The sequence below is a fragment of the Clavelina lepadiformis genome, chromosome 2, assembly GCF_947623445.1.
Source record: "Clavelina lepadiformis chromosome 2, kaClaLepa1.1, whole genome shotgun sequence".
Classification (NCBI taxonomy): Eukaryota; Metazoa; Chordata; class Ascidiacea; order Aplousobranchia; family Clavelinidae; genus Clavelina; species Clavelina lepadiformis.
The window spans coordinates 13,087,943-13,110,560 of NC_135241.1; the positions used below are offsets into that span (position 1 = coordinate 13,087,943).

The following is a 22,618-nucleotide window of genomic DNA, read 5'->3' on the forward strand; positions in this document are numbered from 1 at the left end:
ATTTTGTAATATTATTCTTCCGTTTTTCTCTTTTCTTGTACCGCAAACAATTCCAGTCTCGCAAATTTTACTTAGAACCAAAGCCACAAAGAGAGGGAAGGCTTTTCAGCGCGTTTGGTGACGTCACGATGTGACGGCATTGCATTTGAAACTGCAAGTTGTCAATCTTAATACGCAGAAACGAAAAAAAAGTCAACACTAGAAAAGCATTTTGTCATTTTTAAATGCAGCTTTAGATTAGAAAGTTGCTGTAGACATTGTAGAGACTATCAGTATAGCGTTTTTCAAAATGAGGTCAAAATTTAAACGTTTTAGGTCAAAATAAGGTCAAAATTTAAACTTTTTAGGTCAAAATAAGGTCAATATTTAAACTTTTTAGGTCAAAATGAGGTCAAAATTTGCAAATTTTAAGGTCAAAATTTGCAATTTTTAGGTCAAAAAACTGGTTGCCCTAGTGATAATATTATGGTATACATATCGAATGAAGCATAAAAATCTTGTTTACGGAATCTGCTTTACGAAACGGACTTTAATTAATAGATAACATTTCATATCGATGACATCCTGTTTACCGTTTTAAGTCATGAATCATGATATAAATATCGTGCGTGTCTATCCTGTGTATTAGCAGTATCAGTAGCTTTATTATTCACTGTTATTCAATGCAGCAAGTCTACTAAGATAAGCGCTGCATGCGATTCGTACGTACTTTTATAAAATCATTTAGTGTTATTAGGAATGATATTGATTCAGCAATTTGTGTATGTTTGTCTAACCACGCATGTATTTTGCAAACTGGTTAGCCTATTTTTAATTTACGAAGACTAATTTCCAATCATTTGGCCATTTTATAATTCATGGCATAAGTTACATGATTAAAAAAAACGGACATTTGATTAACAAAACTGCAACCCGATTAAAGAAAACACCATTTGCCGTTAGGCATTGTAACTTGCCAACAGCCAGTTTGCTTTGCAATTGTTATATGTGACCTAAAATGGCGTGGCTTAATTTAAAAAAATCAAGTTTACAAAACTGTGGTGTAATTGTAAATGTTGCAAAACCATTTTGAAAATTGGCATATGAATCGTGCAATGGCAATAACAAAAAAACCTGTTTGAATGCCGGTTTTGACATTTGGCTTGTTGTTTCTTGATTGGAATCTATCAAATTACGTTTGAAAACCCTCGAATCAAATAATGAAAACTGTAATGAAATGATTGTTTATCGTTCCTTAGCCTGTAAGGACGATCACTTCAATTACAATGTTTGTCTGTAGAATTGCTTAATGTCCTCGAAGTGAAATGAGTCTCAGGTCGTTGTTTCGCTTCTCTTAATCTTAGAATCAATTGTACACCTCGACAACTGTATAATCTGGTTATATTGAAGTTTCATTGAACGAATAAATCAAGATAGAACATTGTGACAGCAACAGCATAAAGACATGTTGCGGCGTTGAACGTAGAAACCAAAAAGACTGAATGAATCAAAATGCACGCACAGGGGAAGCAGTCGATTACGTCACGCAGTGTTATGCTTCATTGATTCCATAGATGAGAATTCTATGTAGTACACAATTTTATATTATATTAAGTGATATATTTATCACAAAACAAATCATAATTTGCAAAGTTGCGATACAATTTAACTTAACACTTTGCTATTTTTGCGGCGTTGGCGTTCCATAGCTGTAAACCTAGACATACTAGATAACTGCACACAACTAATTACACTACAGCTTTTGCCCTAACAGTAATATGGCGATTATAATAAGGAATTGCAATAAGTTATACAACTGGCATTTTAATAAGCAATTGTGTGTTCTCCAGTTAGATGAAAGGTAGTATTTAGACAGCTGTGTTATACTTGGTTAATCCTGTTATGCAACCATTGTATCCCTAAACCGACCTAGTATATGACTGTTTTCAAGTAGCTTCGCATTTTACGTGTTTAAGTGTATGAAGTTTGATAGATAGTGCTTGTGGTGAAAAGCTTCGGTGACGTACAATATGTTCATATCTATACGTAGCAAGATGCAAATAACATGTCTTTCGCTGATTGGCTGGTATGAATCGATACAAAAGCTTAGGCTTGGTTCAAACCGTCTTTGAATGGGTATAATGAAAATAGACATAGTGATGTAATGTCAAAAGAACGGACAAATATACGAAAATGCTAGAGCTAGACGTTAATTTCCCAGTAATGAACACATGCAAACGCACTCTATTTAACACCATAATGAAGTGATTTTCGTTGCTATAAGTACGAGTTTTTCAACCCATGGGGGGGCCCCAGCTGCAGCCCAGTCAACCAGTGCGATCCCCAGTTTTGCCCTTCATGCTTGGATTTTAGCATTCTTAAGTTCTCCTCTCCTGTCTGATCAAAAATAAAGGCCAGTGATTGTTGGCATCCATACAGTTAATGGATCATTTCTTTAAAGTTTCGATCTTAAGGCGGCTTCCATTTCAAGGGTTAGTTGCATTCAATCAAGTGAATGATAATTTAATTAATTAATTAATGAATGATATCGCGGATAAATTTCTGGTGTTACTCCAACCACGATACAACATGTTACATGTACTTGCATTGCAACTTGCGTAATACAACGATATTTATTTGCTACGTTACGTAAGCAAAAGGAGGACAAAATTTAGTATCACATAAACCACGACAGTTTACTGCATATTGTTATAAATCACGAAAAACTGATTTACTCGCTAACTATTAAGCTCTGCAAATTCCTTGGTATCAATCATCAAGAACAATGTTATCAACAGAGTTCAATCAAGCATAAACAGCTGATCCAAGCTCTGTGCACTGTGCAGCCACCACTTTGGCAGGGCAATGTAATACATCCATAATTCGTTTTCAACTTTACGTCAACAGCGCAACACAGTCTTATTTCTGCAATGGAAGAAAAGTGAATTAACTTGGTTAAGACCATTGCGAGCCAGCCTGTTTGTCCCTCCTGTTAGTAATTCGTACAGTCGCAAGACTTGTAGAAGCCTGGCCAGCAGGTCTACCATGAGCCTGGGATTGAAAGGAACTCTGATTTTGTTGGAAAGATGAAAGTTTAGCCGTTGGCGTCCGTGGAAAGCGATTGACATTATAATTACTATCTATAGGTGCTGAAACATTGCTGTCAAAAGAGGGTGGAAAAGTAGGTACGTTTTGCTGCACTGAATTCGAATTTGATGGAAAATTTAACTGAGCTGAAGCTGTCTGTATTACACCAGGAAGAGTAGACAAACCAGAACTTTGCGATAAAAACCCTTGAGAATATTGCCCTGGCTGCATAAAACCTAATGAAGTAGAATCTGCAGAACCCATAAATGACAGGTATTGATTAATGGTATGGTAGTACGTTGAATGTTCATCACTATGGGTCGATCTGGTGGGTGTTTGGGAAAAACTTGTCACAGATGTGGAGTGGTTCTACAAATGATACATACCCTAATCAATACTACAATCACTTTTAGCACACAATAATTTTTAAAAATACTTTACCGCTGTTTTGTTGCTTTGGTAAGGATCATTTCCTTGTTCAATTGCACCGCGATCTGTTATATCAACCGTGTCCATGGCTACTACATCAGTGTTTGATGATGTTCTACGTTGTGCGAATTGTGCATTCTTACTATTAACAGCTGGAGTTCTGGACAAATGTTGTTTTTTAGCAGCAGTCTAAATATATGGTATATAAGTTAAACATAATATACTGCTAAGTTCAATACAAGTTGACGATAAAAATTAGAAAAGCACAAACATTTATGGGCATATTGCAGAAAAATGTGCATACTGTAGACTGTCGGTATGGTATGATATTATGTCATCTTTATCCTCCGACTGAGGGAAGTCTTTGGCCGACTTACACCTCGTGACGATCATCGCTTGAGCCCTGATTAATTTATCGAGCTAGTTTTTGTGCAAGTTCCAATTGTCACACATGTTTTATTTAGTTTTTTGATTCTTTATATGGTATTGCCCGACCTTAGAATCGTCCATTATTAAAGTTTCTTTGCTTCTTACATCTTTGTTTGCTGTAGTGTAGCCTACATAAGTTTATCGTAAAACCTACTTGGATGAGATAATATCACACTTAATGATCCTCTTCAGACATTTTGTGGAAAAATTATTTTGTTTAAGTTACCAATGTAACCGTAATGCCGAACAAACATCAGCATCAGAAGTAAATCATTTTAAAATTTATTGTTTTGGAGAACATACTTTAAACATATTTTTCTAAATAAGTTTGCATAAAAGACCAAAAAAAGAAAATTAGGGCAGAAACCGAAATATGTTTTTAAGCAAAATATGAAAATAAATAAAATTAAATAAGATTCCCATAAACTGTTTTTTTTTAATTGAAAAATATGTTGGCAAAGCCAAATTGTTTTAAGCTTTAATAGTAAGCTTGTTGCTTTTAGTCTGGGAATTTCCTTAGGAGTTAGCGTGTTTCGAATTTCTGGGTTGCGTGCCAATATAGATGAAAATTGGAAAGAAAATGAGTACTTTTAGCCCACATCCACTTCCAACCAAAAGTATATGTAACAGGAGCTGGAGATACATCATCACAGATAGACTCCGGTATGAGATAGCATCGGGCATGTGGAGTTAGCATACAAAATTGCAGTGTGCCCATGCGATAATTTGAGTAATTGCATTTTTGGTAATTTTACTGCATAAAGAAACTAAGTGATTGGCCCATACACCTCCTTAATGCTCAAGTATAGCATACCAAAACACTTCCTTACTCCAAAACACAGGGGTAAAAGCTGTTGTCTATCCTTACCGTCTCCTTTAGGCAAAAACTTCACAGTTGTTAGCATCAATAGCAAACTATTAAATGCCTGGTAAAAAATGGGCACCACAAGGTGACAACTGCCTAAGGCACACCTCATGATACTGATGAACAAACACAATACTGCGTTGGTTGTCACCCAGAACAGGACAGCACTATGCGCTTGCCACAAGGACGGAAGGGTATAATATGTTATTGGTGGGCAAAAGCATTTTCTTCGTGGTAACTTTAGTACTGATAAGTGGAATGTAAAAACGCCAGGCAAGTTGCATAAACTCCAGGAACTCATGATACATGAATTGGACAGATTTAAATGGCACATTCTTGGGCTCTGTGAAACCAAATGGAATAACGTGGAAAAGCTTAAACTCTTCATTAAAGGTTATAACATAAGATTTACTATAGTAGTGAAGGGAACAGACATGCAAACAGCATAAGTTTCATTGTAACCAAAACCACCAACAACACTGCACTGGGTGCAACAGCCTTTCAAGCAGAATATTTACCATCCGTGTCTGTGCAAAGCCATGTAACTTCTCAACATTCCAGATTTATACTCCAACAATAGATTACTCTGATGAACAAATAGAGAAAGTCTACACATCGCAAAAGTCCATTACAAACAAAGAGTAGAAGAAGAGCATTCTAATTGTCAAGGTGACTGGATAGGAAAGTGTAAGAGGTGACAAAGTGACCAGAATGAGAAAGAGACACATAACGAAAAAATGGAAAAAACTTCAAACACAGTTGGCACATACAAAATGTCAAGAACACGCACTCACCCAATGTCAGTTTTACAATCAGAATTATGACATCCTGATACAAAACCGTTACAAACAAATAAAACAGGAGCAAGCACAACCAAAACCAGGTCTTCCCAGGAACAGATAGTAGCAGTGATTACGACCTTGTCAGAGCTTTATCTGAGATATTGAAACTTCACTTATCAATAACAATTCCAAGAAGGCATTCCAACTTGCCGAAGATCTCACCAAACAGAAAAAAGTTAAGTCAGCATAATTAAAGACAAAACTGGCAAATATCTTACGAAAGAAACGAAAATCATAAACAGGTAAAGTAAACATTGTTTTGAATTATACAACACACAACTACAACAATAGGTTTATTTCAACAAAAATAGAAAAATTATTGACAGAAAATGTATCATTTACTTGTTGGTTGTTTTTGGAGCATTTTTTGTCAACTTTTAAAATTATCCAATGAGGCACGGGGTGTATATCTGTGTAGCAAATTGAAGTGTTTGACAAATGCTTGGACAAAAAAATAGGCTTTGGTGGTTTGTAAAAATTATGAACCACCAATATGGCATGTTTGACGACCTATTGAGCATCCTAAAAACAGTAACTGAAATGGTATGGTGATACTAGGTACAAAATCTAGGAGCAGTGTCAAAGTTATCCTCCAGGTAAAAAAAAAGACATAAGGAAAAGGGTGGTCGGACGATTCAACCCACGGACGATTCAACCCCGGACGATTCAACCCACAGACGATTCAACCCACGGACAATTCAACCCACGGACGATTCAACTCCTGGACGATTCAACCCCCGGACCTTTCAGTGCTTATGACTTAGGTTATTACCAAGTTACTTTGTAGCCAATTATAAGCTTAATATTGGACAGTCTAGACTCTAGACTCTACAGTTAGGCTATCCTGAATAGGCATGTACGTCGTGGTTGACGGTAATGGTACCATTGCGATCGTACCGTGTTTTGTTCGGTTCTAGGTCGATTCAACCCAATTACAAAAACGTCTACGCAGTTCGTTATCAGGTACGGATGCTGCTTTTACCACAATACCAATACACATCTTGTGTTGAAATAAAAACAACCTTATGTACCGTGTTGTAACTAGTAGGCCTGCTTAGCGAAAAATAAATAAAGTATACACGTCGATTAAAAGTCAAACCTTAGAAACAACTGTTTGTTGATGGGAATGAAGATTTCCCGCAAAAAAGTTTGAATTGGGAGATCGAACATTTTGAGAATAGTATAAGTCACTTGTCTCCAGTAAATTTATTATTTTGAAAATAAACGAATAACCTTTCCTATAGCAGAGAAAGGCATTCTGTGTGCTATAATTCTGCATATTTTGTTGTGGTTAGGTTGAAGTTTGTACCTGAACAAAATACGGTACTATCGCAATGGTACCATAACCGTCAACTACGACGTACAAGCCTATTCAGGATGGCCTAACTCTAGAGTCTACAGTCTAGACTCTAGACTGTCCAATATTAAGCTTACAATTGACTACAAAGTAACTTCGTAATAACCTAAGCCATAAGTACGTGAAAGGTCCGTGGGTTGAAAGGTCCGTGGGTTGAATCATCCGCGGGTTGAATCGTCCGCGGGTTGAATCGCCCGGGGGTTGAATCGTCCTGAGTTGAATCGTCCGGGGGTTGAATCTTCCGCGGGTTGAATCGTCCAGGGGTTGAATCGTCCGCAGGTTATATCGTCCTAGGTTGATTGGTCCTGGGTTGAATCGTCCGGGGTTGAATCAACCTAGAACCAAGGAAAAGTGGTAGTAAATACAATGGGCAGGATTATTTTTTAGCATAGTCATGAAATTTGCATGACTGCTTAAATTGCTAGATTACTGTTAGATTAGATTGTTCCCATGTTTTACATAAAAACCTCACTACTGCTATCCTTTGCTTCCTAACATATGATGTGCACCTGCTGTATTAGCCTTAGAACCCTAGAAGAATACTTTTGAAGTTACACTACCAGATGCAGCTGACAGAGCAATTCACTGTCAAATCCATGCCACTAAACACAGAAGAGGATTGAAGTTCTGAACAGAGGTTCAGCTCGATATCTGACAGGGATGCACACTCCAGCCTCTCAGGCAGAGTAAAAGCATAATGTGCCTATAATATTTTAGACCGATAAAGTGGTAGGTTTTGAAGATGTGCAGTGATTGCCGTACTTCCGAGTCCATCTTTTTTATCCCTAGCCATAAAAACGATCCAAAAAATTCTATGAAATGCATTTCATCTGAAGCAGTACATCACAATTTTTAAAAGTGTGTGATATATCTTGCAAGTCTTCATTGCTTTTTGAGCGGAATGGTTGGCTGTTACTGAAAACATAGGTTTCTAGGGTATTTTGCTTGTGCATATGTATGCTTAGCAATGACACGAAATGAAATGTTTATCGGCTTCGACACCCCAAAGTTTCAATTTTGAAACAATGATCAACAAATTTAAAAATTAACGCTTTTGGGATCATGGTAAAGTAAAATCTTAAACTAAGGCCTGCTCCATTAACTAGTATATAAAGTTAGGTTTGAATTCTGGAAAAAATAAAAAAGCATCAATCTATTACAATGGCGTCCAGCCACATCCTTTCATGTATAATGTATAGTAATGAGTTTCAACATGGGTGCAAAAGTCTTCAGATATCAGTCAACAGAAATGTGGAATCATTTGACGCTACCGTTTATAGGATAGCCGTAACTTCATCTATAATCACAGCATTCCAACCACACACTCGATCTCATCCATTCATCCACACAAGTCACCAACCGAGAACCTGAGAGTATTCCCACTCACGTTTAGCCAGAAACTGTTTGAGTGGTACCTAAGCATCCAAGGTAGTAAAATTTCCACCATATACTGCTTTAAGAAAAATTTTACCATGTTTTTATTGTTGGATTTCTTTACTGCGAGCGCATTCAAATTATATCCATATATAGATGTATCCAAAAAAAACTTTTTGATTTAGGGCCTGAAACGGCTGTTGACCAAGTTAAATATTCCGTAACATCTGCCTTAATACACGTATAATATATTACATATAATATACCAAAAAGAATTTATAAAAATTTTTCAATTACACAAATGGAAAAGCATTTCAATGTACCACAGAATGTTTTTATCAAAAAAGAGCGGGAATAACTGTGCTTACTGGATGTACAAACATCGTATATACTCGATTACACTGGTCAACAGCCAATTTGCTTCTGAAACGAATGAGGTCAATCTTGGCTAATTTGGGGTCGCTGATCTCGAATATCCACTTTAAATTTGTTGATTAGCTCTAGTTTTTGAGATATGGCACCATGCCAAAATGTGCTTTACTTGCTAACGCGGAAAGAAGTGTGCGTTTATCTGTTGTAGCTTGCATCTGCCAGAGAGAGTTGGGCACCTAATATATTTGTTTGAAGGTAGATGACGTTTCTATTCATATTATTTTTATTTTGACGTATGTTTGAGTTGGGTTGTTTGCTTGCTTCATGTGTGTAGTCTGAACTGCTCTTTCTGCAGATGCCTCGTAAATGCATAAAAAATGCAGACAATTTCTACTAGATTTGTGGTGAAATAACTTTTTCTTCACAAAAGCGAAGTATAACGGCTGTGGTCAGGAAAGCAAACCTTGTATTCAACTTGTATTTTGGATGTAAAGTTGGTGATCAGGACAAGAGTTGGGCCCCTCACATATGCTGTAACTCCTGTGGTGCAAATCTTTGGCAATGGCTAAACGGAAAAAGAAAATGTATGCCCTTTGCTGTTCCAATGGTTTTGAGAGAACCTACTGACCACATTAGCGATTACTACCTTTGCACGACCCCCCCATTTGACAAAGAGAAAATTGCATGGGAAGCGTTTAAGTTGCTGGCCACAAAATTCTCGGGGAACAAAAGAGCTGACAACTACACGCAATTGGTGTAAATCTCATTAAAGCATACAGATGCATGGAGTGCAATATGTCACTGAAGATACACTTTTTGGACTCGCACCTGGATCTTTCCACCAAACTGTGGAGATGTTAGTGATTAGCATGGTGAGCGATTTCACCAATGCATATCTTCAATGCAAAAGAGGTACCATGGAAAACAGAATCAATCAATGCTTGCTCACTTTTGCTGGATGATATCTAGGGATGCTCCATTAACCGTATACGAGTTACAGGCCAAAAGGAATATAACAGATAAAATAGATTAGAAATTTATATTTGGAAAGTGGCAGTTATTTGTTGCATATGCTATGCTGAAATATAAACACATGCAATTATTACACCGTTTGTAGATTGTTACTGTTGTGTTCAATAAAGTGCACCAAGGCTTGCCATATATAGATCAAGATACAAAAATGAAAAAAATTTTTATCTTTTAAACTAGAGCTAATCAGCAATTTTAACCGACATTTTTGGATTCAGCGTCCAAAAATACATAAGAATCAATTGTTTTCTTAACGGAAGCAAAAAATTTTTGAAAAATTGTTGACCAGTGTTATAGGTCGACACCTACTTTTTCATTGAAAATCGGAGATATTTTTATTCTCTCGAGTATAAGTCGAATAGCTTATTCCCTGACTTATCCTTAGCCTAGCTTGCCAGTACTTCCGAAGCAATTGTACACCTGTGAACTTCAGCAGCACTTCTTTACAACAAGCTTACTAAGAACCGGCGTGACGTAAGTCGTATTCATCTCATGCGTGAAAGCGTCACATAATATTCGTCTCACGCAAGTGGCAGGCGTGTGAAATGCTGTGAAGTTATTTATACGAAATAGCCAGTGTGTGCAATAAATTCACAACAAAGTTTAAGCTAACCGTTGTTGAATTTGCAGAAAAAACTAACAATTCTGGCGCTGCCCGGGAGTTTAATACGCCAGAAAAAACAGCGACGTGATGACAGCGATAATAATAAAGACGAGTCTGATGGATTTTAAAACTGACATATTATGGCAATGCATCTTCTGGTTTTATTTTGTATTGTTGGTTGCGTTTAAACTTCTTCTTTTATCGGAGAGCTTTCCTTACTTTGTATGCGTCAGTCACCGTGCTGTCAACTGAACTTGGAGTTTTTACTCTGGCTTGTCCCATGTATTTGTCTACCCCTGCTTTTTGAGGGGAAAATCAGTTACGAAAATCTCGACCTATACTCATGTATATACGGTATAACCAGGATACTCTTCTTAGTATTCTTGTCATATTTCTTCGCACTTACTAGTTGTAATAAACTACAACCTGTGTATGCATAAATAAACAGCAAATTACAATTTACTTTTCAAATTGTCCACAAAAGCATTAATAAACTACTCTTACCTTTGTGGTGGGCTTATGAATCTCACTCCTGGAAGATTTAGCCTACAGGAATATAAGCATGTATAAAAATAAGATAAGGTCAAATGAACACCTAAAACAGTGGTTCCCAAACTGGGGTCTGCGAAAGTAGCACAGGAAGTATGTAAGTTATACATTAATTCCTTGTGTAACATAACAAGTAACAGTTTTGAAGTTGACAGTTTGCGAGCGAAAGGAATTATTGCAGCTAGGGGTAGGCTAGTGGAAAAGGTTTGGGACCACTGATCTAAAATATAATACTGAAATCTTAATCTGTCAACTGAGGATAGTCTTTGTACAAGTTTAACTGAGCCACGCTCGATCCTGAAGCTTACCTTTGTGGGTTTTCTGACAGATGCATTTTATGTTTTTTTTTTTAATATTTTATGTTATATTGTACAAATTTGAAACTGTTCACAAACACCGTTAAACATGAGCAAGCCTTGCCCAAAGGCGTTACAACAGTAATGCCTTTGGCAATCCAAAATAGGTTTGAATCATTGTTAACCCTACATTTTACCTAATATGCTTAGAGTAACTAAATTGGTGAAACTTTTTCATACCTGAGGCTCAGCACTCTTATCAACGTCACCAGGAGTTTTCGGCCTTTCACGTTTTACTTTACTCGATACAGTGCCTTTGTTCCCCTTTTGTTGTGAGTATTGATCCAAAACCTATTTCAGATACAGATGAAACTGCATAACTTGATGCAGTTTAGCTACATGGATTGTAAATGCAGGTGCTATTGTACACCTGGAGTTAGGTTTGAATACAGCATTCTGATTACACTAATTTCTTAAAAGAAGCACGTTTTGAGAAATACTAGTAAACTTCCTTAAAAAAAAAACAAAAAAAACGTTATAAAATCCTGCCTGATGGCATATATCCTCCAGTAAATCCATGCTAATGTCATCAATAAACTGTTCCCACCACCTTCCTCTATTATACGCCCAATCTTGAGGTTCAAATTTGCACAAACGACCTTCAACAAATTCATTGCAGATTAAACGCATGTGGTAGCTGAAATTAGAGTTATTATTTGCAAGAAAATTCGCGATACCATACATAACGGTGTATAAACCCACTTTTGAAGCGATAAATATAAGTCCAAAATACTGCAGGAGTTAGGTTCCGAGCCCTTGTAAAGATAATGGAGAAAAATAAAAAATATCATATGAAACTAATTTTGCCATGAGGAAGTTTTTCACACTATTTCGGTAAAAATACTTGCTGAAAACAGAGCTGATGATGTTGAATCGAAAATACTAACAATAAGGCTTTACACTGGGAAAGAAAGCAGAAAACTATAAACTGTCGACATAATTAAAACGCTGCTGGTGGACATTTACTCTGTTATTATTTGCTAAACAAGTCGTTTTGTCCATTAAACATAACTTACATCTGTATACAATTTTTTCTTCCATAAAGGAAAAAATAAAGCAATAGTTTGCTTTATGAAAGGCATCACTTATGTTTTCATATCTGGACCCAAAGTTTTAAAACTGATTCTTTTGTTTACATATCTTTGCAGCAACTGCCAATTGTCATACATCACCATTTTTTCTCGCTTTTGTATCTGGACAAACAAAAGCTTGGCTGGCATGCATCCAATGCATGATGAATGTAAGGCCGTTATGTCTCCATAATAAATCCTATAAATCTTCGCAAGTATTTATCCATTTTTAAATATCTACTCACAAGCGTTATTTACTGTTATGTGAATTCCAAATAACGGGTTTATATGCTAACAGCAGCACTGCAACATTTATGGTACTTATGAGAAAAACACTAGAATTTTCATCCAATACCAAACAAATTCTAAAAATATTTTACAATGCAAATAGTATACCTGCAAGATACATAACTGCAACTGCAACGATCTGAGGTTCCCACTGCAAACATAATGAAGTACATAAACTATCATTAATAAAAGTCCATGCCATTTGAACTAGCTTTTCAATTTTTGACCTCTCCCCTATGAAAACAAAAGAAACAAAAGAACATATTTAACAATAAAATAAGTCGTTGTAAACAATAGAAGGCCTAGTAATGTTCAAAATGTTGTTAACCAATATGCAAATGCAATCCTAATCATATAAATCTTACAAACAATAAAGCATAAATTCACATCATTGCAGTTCTGCAAAATTTCGGATACTTCTGTGCTGATAAAGACATACAATGCTGTATCAGAAACCATGACGTACTTTGGTTTTTATATATGTGCAACACATAAACACCAAAACTTGGTATGCCATCTTGGTAAAAGAAATGATATCATAGCACACCCTGATAATGGGAAATAATGACAAACATAACTGTGCCATTGCGATGTTTTGTTTTACCCATAACACCTAAATTTAAAAGTTGTAAATTTTCACATGTGGTTTTTCACTTTGCAATGCAAAATGCTTTTTACAGGAATTAATATGGTTGTTTCTTGTTTTCATAACATAAAGTACTTGAAATTGGATTTGCATCACTGGAAATAAGTTTTCCCTTAATGATGCATAAGTAGTCAGTGAGATGAAATGGTAGTAAAGATTTAGTATGTTCAAATACAGAAGTTGCAGTATATTCAGTTTCTGGATGAAAGAACTCAGGTTTGCTTGCTTCACAACACATTTGAAGTATAATCTACTTCAGATAGCATCTGTAAAATCTTCAGTGGTTACATTTTCTAACTTACCATATTTTACGGACCATAAGGCACACCCGATTATAAGGCGCACTGTCAATAAATTGCTTTGATTAGTTTTTTGTTCATACATAAGGCGATTATAAGGAGTATGGGTTACCGTATAAAGCTCATTAAAATATGTTGCGCGCATGCGCATTATGATCCATACATTAGGCGCACCGGCTTATAAGGCACACGATCAATTTATGAGGAAAAAAAAGGATTTAAATTGCGCCTTATGGTCCGTAAAATACGGTAGTTGTGAGAGTCGTGGGATTGGTTCCTAATCGGGCCAAATCACTTACACTGTTGCCAACAGCCAGCCATCACTACAACAATGCTGTTTGGCAGCACAGTTTTAGCTGACATAAAGCAAGGGAGATCAACAACTTTAAAACTTGCATGCAAGGTTATATTAAGAAAGCTGATGGGTTCAATGTCCTGAAAATATTTAATTTTGCTACATTTCTAAAGTGGTGGTTTTTTTTGCAACCTCACTTCTAGTTTTTCGAATCTCCAACAACATAGTCGGCCCAGTGACCAAGTGGTTAGAGCATTGGTCTGTTAATAATGGGACCCAAAGTTCCGTGTTCAATACGCAGTGGAATCACCTCTGTAATATGGCAAGGCATTCACATTGGCTTGATGCAGTTCAGTGGACCAGGCAAACAGTTTTAAATTCAAGGAATACAATATAAAAAAAATGAAAAAAAAATCATTTTGAGTAATCGGAACTTGCACAAATATAAGCTTAGTAACTAGGCTTGAGCGATAAGAAATCATCACAGGGTTCAAGTTGTGCAAAGACTTTCCTCAGTCCGAGGATAAAGATTACAATCGTAACACACTATATTTGTCAATATTCTTAACCACATCAAATGAGTAGAGGTTTGGGTTGGGATTTATATTCTGAAAAAGAAGTTGTCGTGGTTGTTCCCTTTTGAAGATCATGAAGTTTCATAAATTTCTAACACCACTTACGGTAACATAAATATCTTTTTCTAAAACTTTGTTCTGCAATAGCCAGAAGCATACAAAAAATGTTACATGTCCAAGAGGACTTTATTTGTTTGAACTGCTTTTTTATAGAAGCTCAAGATTCTAGTGAAATTGGTATATACTCTTAATGATCTCGTTCACATTTTCTTCTGTTTATACCTGACAACAAAACTGTATAAATTCTTCTTCCGAAAAGAAAAACTGTGACATACTTTGTCTGTTATTGTATAGTAAAGTACAGCGGACAAGTCATATTTGCGGCATTGTTTTGGTCTTTTCTCAATATTCATTTTGTTTTGCTTTAATTAATAGTAATATATAGTAATTAATTAAAAGTATTTTGAGTCTTTGCAAAAATGCTCTTCCTTTTGTTGCTGTGATTGCAATTACTGCTTTACCTTAATTAATTATATTCTTCTAGTTTAATTATCATTTCCCGTTTCAAGATCATCTAGTTCTCCGCAGTTGGAGTTTTTCAAAGTAAGGGTCATGGTGACTGCCAATTAGGGATGGGCCGATATGAACCCAAACCCGAATAGATTCGGCGAATATCGCCTTTATGGAAGATTCGGGCGAACACGAATACCAAAAATGGTGAACCCAAATACAATATTACTTATAAATTTACTGACTTTCGTAAAAAATGATGTTCTAGTTTCCCGACAATACTAAACTAGAGTCAGCAGTACATACAATGAAGGTCGCTTTCCTAAAGATTTTGCTTTTTCGATCGTTTTTAAACACTATTTTTCGAAAGAAAACGATTTGTTTATCGATTACGTCATTTTAGAAGAAAGACTTGACAACTTTTGTAGGAAATTTTAATGTTTGGTTCGAATACGAATAGATTCGGGATTCGTGCGTGTCGACTTTCACGATTTAAAGCATTTATGCATTTATGCTTCACCTGTACATATACTGTCATCTGTGACATTGCTATGTTGAAAATGACCATTATCTACTACTAATCACAGATCTATGTAAACGTATGTCATCTAAAACAAGTTTGCTAGCCTACCACTACTGCCACACCTCATTCAAACCTCAGTCATCAATTATGTTGTTTTACAATTGCAATGTCATGATGGCTGCCACCGCCACCTTTGTCATAAAAAGGCCTACTTTGCAATACAATTTTGGCAATAACTGCCTAACCACAACATATTATTACAAAGGCTTTCTCTAGTATAATTATTGGCAACTATTCTTTGATTTAGGATCAACTTGATTTTGGGCTTACTCCAGACTTAAAGTTGGGTAGTATCACGGCTGTAGGTAGCCACAATTTGAAATCATTCATTTTATGTCCTTTTATTTTAGTGTTCCCGAGTTTTCCCATTCCCCTGTGCAATAAAATCAAGGCAACCTCTTTGAAATTACAATATTCTACAATAACCGGTTTAACATTTTATGATCCAATGGTAAAAATGTTAAAACCAGGGCTTTGATGATTATATGTTTCCTTGTTAACTGTAAGCGATCAAAATGCGGTCAATCAAAGATAATGATGGCCCTTACCAAAAGATAAATTATATTGGAATTGTGTATAAAACGAAATACCTTTTAATGCTTTTGCATACTGTAGCATGTATTTGTATGGATGCTCTACAGTTAAGTCAAACTTGATGGTTTGCAGCAGAACTTTTTCAAATGTTAATACTTCTTCTTTAGGATCATCACCAAATTGTGCAAATTGACCTTCATTTAGTAAAGACCGAGCAACTTTTATTAAATCTCTGAAAATACAATTTTTTGCTGTTTACTTAAGTGTTTAAACAAGTCGTAAACATGTACAATGTACATCTACAAATCTACAGCCTATAGCAGACAGATAATAATTAATAGATGTATTTTATATCCTACAATGAAACTTATTAAAGCAAAAAATGTTGGCATTCAAACCGAAAATATACATACTTGCATTTCTTAGGTGTTTCTTCAACTTTTCCAGCCAAAAACAGACAACATGTTGCAGTAACGTAACGAGGAAACTTTTTAAATGTATGAAACATGTAGAAACGATGAAAGAATACAATAGCAGTTGCGATCGTATCATGGTGTAATCCAAGCTGTAAAAAATTGTCTTACATAAGTTTCTTATTTATTGTGACTTGTGAGTTAAATGCAACACTAGTGTTTATTATTATTTACACTTTATATCAGTAAATTTTTCAGCACATGGGGGCACAAAGATTTTCAAACTAAACAAGTAGGTCAAAAGTATGTTGAAGGTTGTTCCTCGGTATGGAAAAGGGAAGTATGGTACTGGTTAATACTCGGCATCAAGCATTCAAATTAAGTATATCCTTTATCTTAACTTCTTCCTTTTCTCACTGGCGGCAAGTGTTATTTCAGGTCATAGATATTTTATATATATATAAGATGAGACAGTTGGACAAACATACAAGCTTACGAAAATTGGTCCTTTTTATTGAAAACCTTTCCTCATTAATTAATATTTTGCGGTTTAATATTTATCACCGCATACAATCCCATCTTATCTTATTGAAAGTCACTCCGCTTTGTTGTTGTGCTTGGACCTCAATTGCTATCTTATCGTACTCGTACTTTTGGTACAAGCTCATTACGATCCCTGTGTCAGATAATTTTCATACTATTCATACTTTGTCCTTTATACTGCCAGCTCTTACACAGATAACAAACTAAACTCCAAGCAAACGAGATGCACACTTTCCAAATCTAAACACATTACAGCCATTGATTTCAACTTTCCAAAACAGCAGGGCGTGATGTTATGCTACCTCAGTTAACCTATCTCATACACAAAGACGAGCATGTGAAGACACATTTTTTTGAATTGGATTTACATACTCTAAGTCTAACAAATTTAAAGCCAAAACAACACAAACAACGAAACAACATGGATATCAAGAGCCAAAATAAATAAATAAAGTAGCATGGTTTAATTAAAATGATATTGAATACCTTAAGTATGTTAATACAGTTGAATCCGGTTAATTGCATTCTGGATAATCGCATAATCCATTTTATCGCATAATCATTTGTCATTTATCATTTGTAAAGATAATACTTCTGTTTATCGCCAGTAAACCGCTTAATTGAATAAAAATTAAGGTGATTTATTTGATTATTCAAAAGTTTTTAAAAGATAAAATTGAAAACAACTCGCACTGGGAGAGCACACGCAATGCGTAAGCCTTGCGACTTGTACCGCGCTTTGTTACAAAACAATCAAACAGACAATGCCAAATTTAAGCATTAACACGTGGCTGTCAATACACAGACATTAACATTCGCACTGTTTTAGTTTCATTTAAGCGTTGCGTAAAGAAAGTGTTAAAGCGTTGCGTTAAGATGATGCCGTAATATGTGAAGAAGTTTAATGAAACAAACAAGTTGAAAAAGACGACATCAACAAAAAAAGCTTTGCTGACGCAATCGCTGCGACTACACCAAAAATTAAAGAAATTCTGCATGCATTTGATACAATTCACCAACGATTACAGTTTGAAGGGGCGGACATGGCCACATTTGTTCATTTAGAAACACAAATGCAACAAAGCATAAAAAATAAAATTAAACAAACAACAATCGCGCAAAATTTTTTTTTGATTAAACAATAAATGTTAGAGTGTTTTGCACGTTTGAATGAATGGATGATCGCAATACACAATAAATGTTAGTGTTTTGCGTGTTGACGTTTTTACACGTGACCAGCTTCACACTTCAAATAAGACAATAGGTGGACTTTGTACTTTCGCATAAACGCATAATTCGTTTAATCGCATAAAAAGGCTTGGCAAAATGACTATGCAATTAACCGGATTTGACTGTATTAATATTTATGCATATTAGAACGTCTATCGTTAACAATTGACCAAGTGTTATACATTTTCTGCTGCTAGGTATGTTTTCGACCGCTTTCACGGACCACTCGAAACCAACAAACGTTGCGCAATGCAGCTTGATTGTATTGTTCATGCGAGATCAAAAAGTCATCTCCGATCAGGGCTTAAAGTCACAAACAAACTTGTAAAATGAATTAATAAAATATAATAAAAACTGCAACAGCAGAGCGAAGTAACCAAATTAAGACAGGTCCTTCCTCTCTGAACCCAAGCAAGTTGAATCTCCAAAGGCACCCTTCCTTTTTCTCTGGACTTATCACGCGTGAAATAAATGCAGCACACCAATCGGAAAAAGACAAATGGTTAATTCAACCATATCGTGATACTGAGGTGTTAAACAAAATTAAATAACAAAGTGGGCAAAAGAAATCAGTGTGATATAACCAAAGTAACACTAACAAAATAAACAAAGTGTGTGAATACACAGGCGAAAGCAAGAAACAATTGTGCAATAAATTATTTTACCATGTGAGGATCAAATATACTGCATCGAGTCAACAAAGGAAAACAAAATACTCTATTGAACTTACTACTGGAATAAAGACTTAAACAAAAGTAATTTCTTAAATTAGCTAATTCAAATGAAACAGCGCAAATCGAGTAAAAAGTGTTTAAACAGATTGATCGTAGTCAGGGTAAAATCATGTCTGTCTGTCAGTCATTTGGGACAATCATTGATTGGTTCAATATCCAATTCGGGAACTGCGTCCATTATTGCCTTATTCTCACTAATAGTAACAGATAGATTGTAGCCCCTGCAAATTTGATCTCAGAATCCAAACATGACACTTTAGCAGACTTGACACGTCCTGGACAGGAGCGTCGTTACCTTCCTGAGTTTCAACAGATTCCTCTATTCCATACACGTCTTCAGAAACTTTCTTCAAACGATTTTAGTTGACCGTTTGCTTTTTCCCGTGATCATCTTCAATTTGGTAATTGACTAGGCCAACTATCGTCACTACTTTATATGGCTCTTTATACAATAAATGAAATTTCCGACATTGTTCGACAGGAACAGCAGGGTTGTTCAGGAGGACATGGTTTCCGACTGAGATCTCTTTGCCATCTCATTGCCTGTTGTGTTTTCTCTTCATCTTTGCTCGTTGTTCAGCGAGAAGTTGGTCTGTCAAAAGCAAACGGTCGTGCAGAGCATAATTTTCATTTACAAGCGAAGGTTAAACTGCATCATTCTTCCTTTGGAGATCTGCTGGTAGCCTCAGCGTCCGACTGGTGAGGAGATAATTAGACGAAACTCCAGTACTTTCATGCGCACTTGCGTTTTTAAGCTGCAGCCACAACCGACAGTACCTGAGCCCAATTGCATTCATCTTTTTGTATGTATTTAAGAAGCATCCCAATTATAGTACATTTGCTCCTTTCTACACCGCTGTTTCCACTGGGATGATACAGGCTTGATCTCGTCTTATTTGCTCCCATGAGAACGAGAAACTCTTTGAAGAGATTGCTTTCAAAATTTCTTCCTTGATCGGAATGCACTGTTTCTGGTACTCTGTGTACCAAAAACCAGGGTGAAATAATAGACTGGCAGTTTCTTTGGCAGACTGGTGGCGTATCAGCCAAGCTCGGACATATTTTGTGTAAACATCACATGCGATGATTGAGACATCGGTAGTGGCCCGAGGACGTCGATTTCTATTCGCTCAAGGGGCCGGCATTCGCTTGATGGAACCAGCAACGCTCTAGAGGACTTGGATGGCTTCTTATTAAACTCGCAGTCGGGGCAACAACGACAGTATTCTTCAACTTCTCTTCGCCACTTCGCCAAATAAAAACAATAGTAGGTTTTGGAAAGAGTCTTGGCGATGCTCAAATGTCCACCTCCAACATGTTTGTCATGAAGGTTTGGGAGCACTTTTAGTCGGTGTTAGGTAGGCAAAACAAGCCTGTAAACAATTCCCCAAGTTGCGTGGGGTAATTTACCTAATTTATTGAATGAAGAAGATGTTTAAGAGACTTTTCAACTGCTGAAATGAATTCCCTGACCCAAAAATGGTAAAAACAACAGTTGTTTTGTTATTCTACCTTCAGAAATAGAGAAATTGAAGAAAATCACTATGCGTGACCAGTGCTCACCAACCTAATATCTCTCAAGTGGTGGAAATTTCAAATCGCAATAACTCGAGAATGGCTTGAGATGTTTAAAAAAAATTTTTAATTTCATATTTTTTGAAGCTCTACAACAAATCTTCAAACCATGAAAATCTATGACTAGTGGTTACAGAGCCTGGTTGATTATATACATGGAATGACTCTTAATTGGTTTCTGTTGACATACTCATGGAGGAATTCTGCAACAGGCTTTGAGTTGCAACCAAAACTAGTTGAAGATCCATTTTCAATCAATCCAGATGAATTACCCTCAGACGTACAAGCATCACTCATATGTAAAAAAAAAACAGAAAAAGTACTTTCCAGGATTTTTATCAATTTCTTAGCAAAGAAGAGTTAACTCTTCCTTCGTTGTTTGGCAAAACAAATGTTCAGCATTTTTGGGAACAAACTTTCTCTGAAACAAACTGAAACAAAAATAAACAGCGTTCATCGTTTACTGACAAACATTTGCAAATATCCTTAACATATCCAGTTCCAGCAAGGCATCTGATTTTGAAGAGCTGGTTGCAAACAAACGATGCAACATCTCTCATCAATTCAATGTTGGTATAACTCACGTGTTTTGTCGATCAAAAGAACATTCTCGTCTAACTTTTTAATTTGTGTTAACTCTGTGCAGTACGTTGTTGTAATTAATGAACAATAGCAGAATTATTCAAGTTTTGCATCTAAAAAAGTCGAAAGAACGCAGTAATTAAGAATTAGTTTCGAGAAAACCGCGTAACATAATACAAAAATTTTTTATAAAAGTTTGCAAAACTACATTTGGGCGAAATTATCACAAAATTTCTTCCTTGTACTTGCATTTTGAGCTTGATGCATAATATAAAAATCTTTTGCATGCAACTGAAATTGGCCCGAATTGACTATTTGTTGCTTTTGGTGGCCCTTTTGTAATTTGCGTTGGTCTGTGTGGTCCATATTGTAATAAAAAAACATTCTTTCAGTGTTATGAAATGATTCCACCTATGGTGTACGGCCCATTTTTTTAGTAAACACATTTGTAATTTTTCAAATTACTTGAAGACAAGCACGCCAGATGCTGTATGGAACAGAAAAAGAACATAAGTAATATATTTATTGAGGTATAAACCATACATCTTTAAAAAACCTGTCTAAAAAAAGAGAGAGTTATTCACTGGAAGTACCTAGAGTCCTAGACAACTCTTTTTTCTTTTCGTATATGACATGTCGTCGCAAAAAAATGAGTACTTATTTAAAAACAGAACTGGGTAGGTTAGGTAACAGGGTCACACAAGCTCTTCGATGATAAACTGAGCGCCGCTTCCAATCACGCTCTGAAAGATTTAAGGCTCACTAGCTTTTGAACTTGTCTCTAATCACGTGGAAAGACTTTCCTCAGTCTACGGATAAAGATTAATTATCATACCATACCATACCAAACAGCAAACACACATACCCTTGTGCCCATGTCAAATATGAACCTGGGACCCTCTCGTCGATAGCGTCCTTCAGTTTCACTGCTAATTCCATCACAGAATGAAGGTGTTTTTTTAAGATCTGCTTTTTCATAATACCAGCACGGCATATTTTGACTAGGCTTCATTTTCTTAGGAAAATTTTATATTCAAAATTAACTTCTTATCATCAGTTGAATATCCCTTTGAAAATCATACACATTGTGTATAAGTAATTAATTTTTCAAAAAATCGTATTAGTTTATAACATACATGGTCAAATGTCCTAAATTGGGCGCACACAGATTTGTCCCAAGTTATGCGCACAGGTCATTATAAAAAAAACAATAAAATAAATTATGATCTTTTATGTCCTTTTGTTGACCTATCTTTTATCTAACCTTATGCTAAAGATAAGCTCATTGCATATGGTCTGACCTTCTCATCTGAACGTTTTTTGTCAGGCTATTGATTTTAGGCCAATAACATGTTTCGTATTGGCTGTCTGAACTTTGTTGTGGCACATTTTTTGCTGGTAATTCGAAAAAGTTTTTATTTCATTTACTAATAGAGGGTCTTAGTCTTCCATCACAAGTAAAACATTTT

The 22,618-nt window shown here is 35.9% G+C and overlaps 1 protein-coding gene across 2 annotated transcripts; it reads right to left on the minus strand.

The window, feature by feature from the left end:
• Window positions 1–1,363: 1,363 nt before the first annotated feature.
• On the minus strand, window positions 1,364–22,235 carry LOC143445149 (cyclin-K-like). Of its 2 annotated transcripts, none has more exons than XM_076944047.1 (9): window positions 22,015–22,235; window positions 16,486–16,637; window positions 16,129–16,304; window positions 12,739–12,864; window positions 11,762–11,871; window positions 11,453–11,563; window positions 10,872–10,913; window positions 3,508–3,684; window positions 1,364–2,904 (listed from the first exon to the last, which is right to left on the minus strand). In XM_076944047.1, exons 1-9 carry the CDS (start codon window positions 22,159–22,161, stop codon window positions 2,899–2,901), a joined length of 1,047 nt encoding a protein of 348 aa, XP_076800162.1. In that variant the 5' UTR covers window positions 22,162–22,235; the 3' UTR covers window positions 1,364–2,898. The 2 variants fall into 2 exon arrangements, with proteins under 2 accessions (XP_076800162.1, XP_076800161.1); XM_076944046.1 differs by having other exon boundaries at window positions 1,364–3,435.
• Between the last annotated feature and the right edge of the window lie 383 nt (window positions 22,236–22,618).

Coding starts and splice junctions, on each gene's coding strand:
- LOC143445149 (XM_076944046.1), bottom strand. CDS start 22,161: ATGAAGCCTAGTCAAAATATGCCGTGCTGGTATTATGAAAAAGCAGAT. Junction 16,638..22,014: donor TATTTGACATGGGCACAAGG/GTATGTGTGTTT, acceptor AATTTTTTACAG/CTTGGATTACACCATGATAC. Junction 12,865..16,128: donor GTATGCAAAAGCATTAAAAG/GTATTTCGTTTT, acceptor TTGTTTTCATAG/GGGAGAGGTCAAAAATTGAA.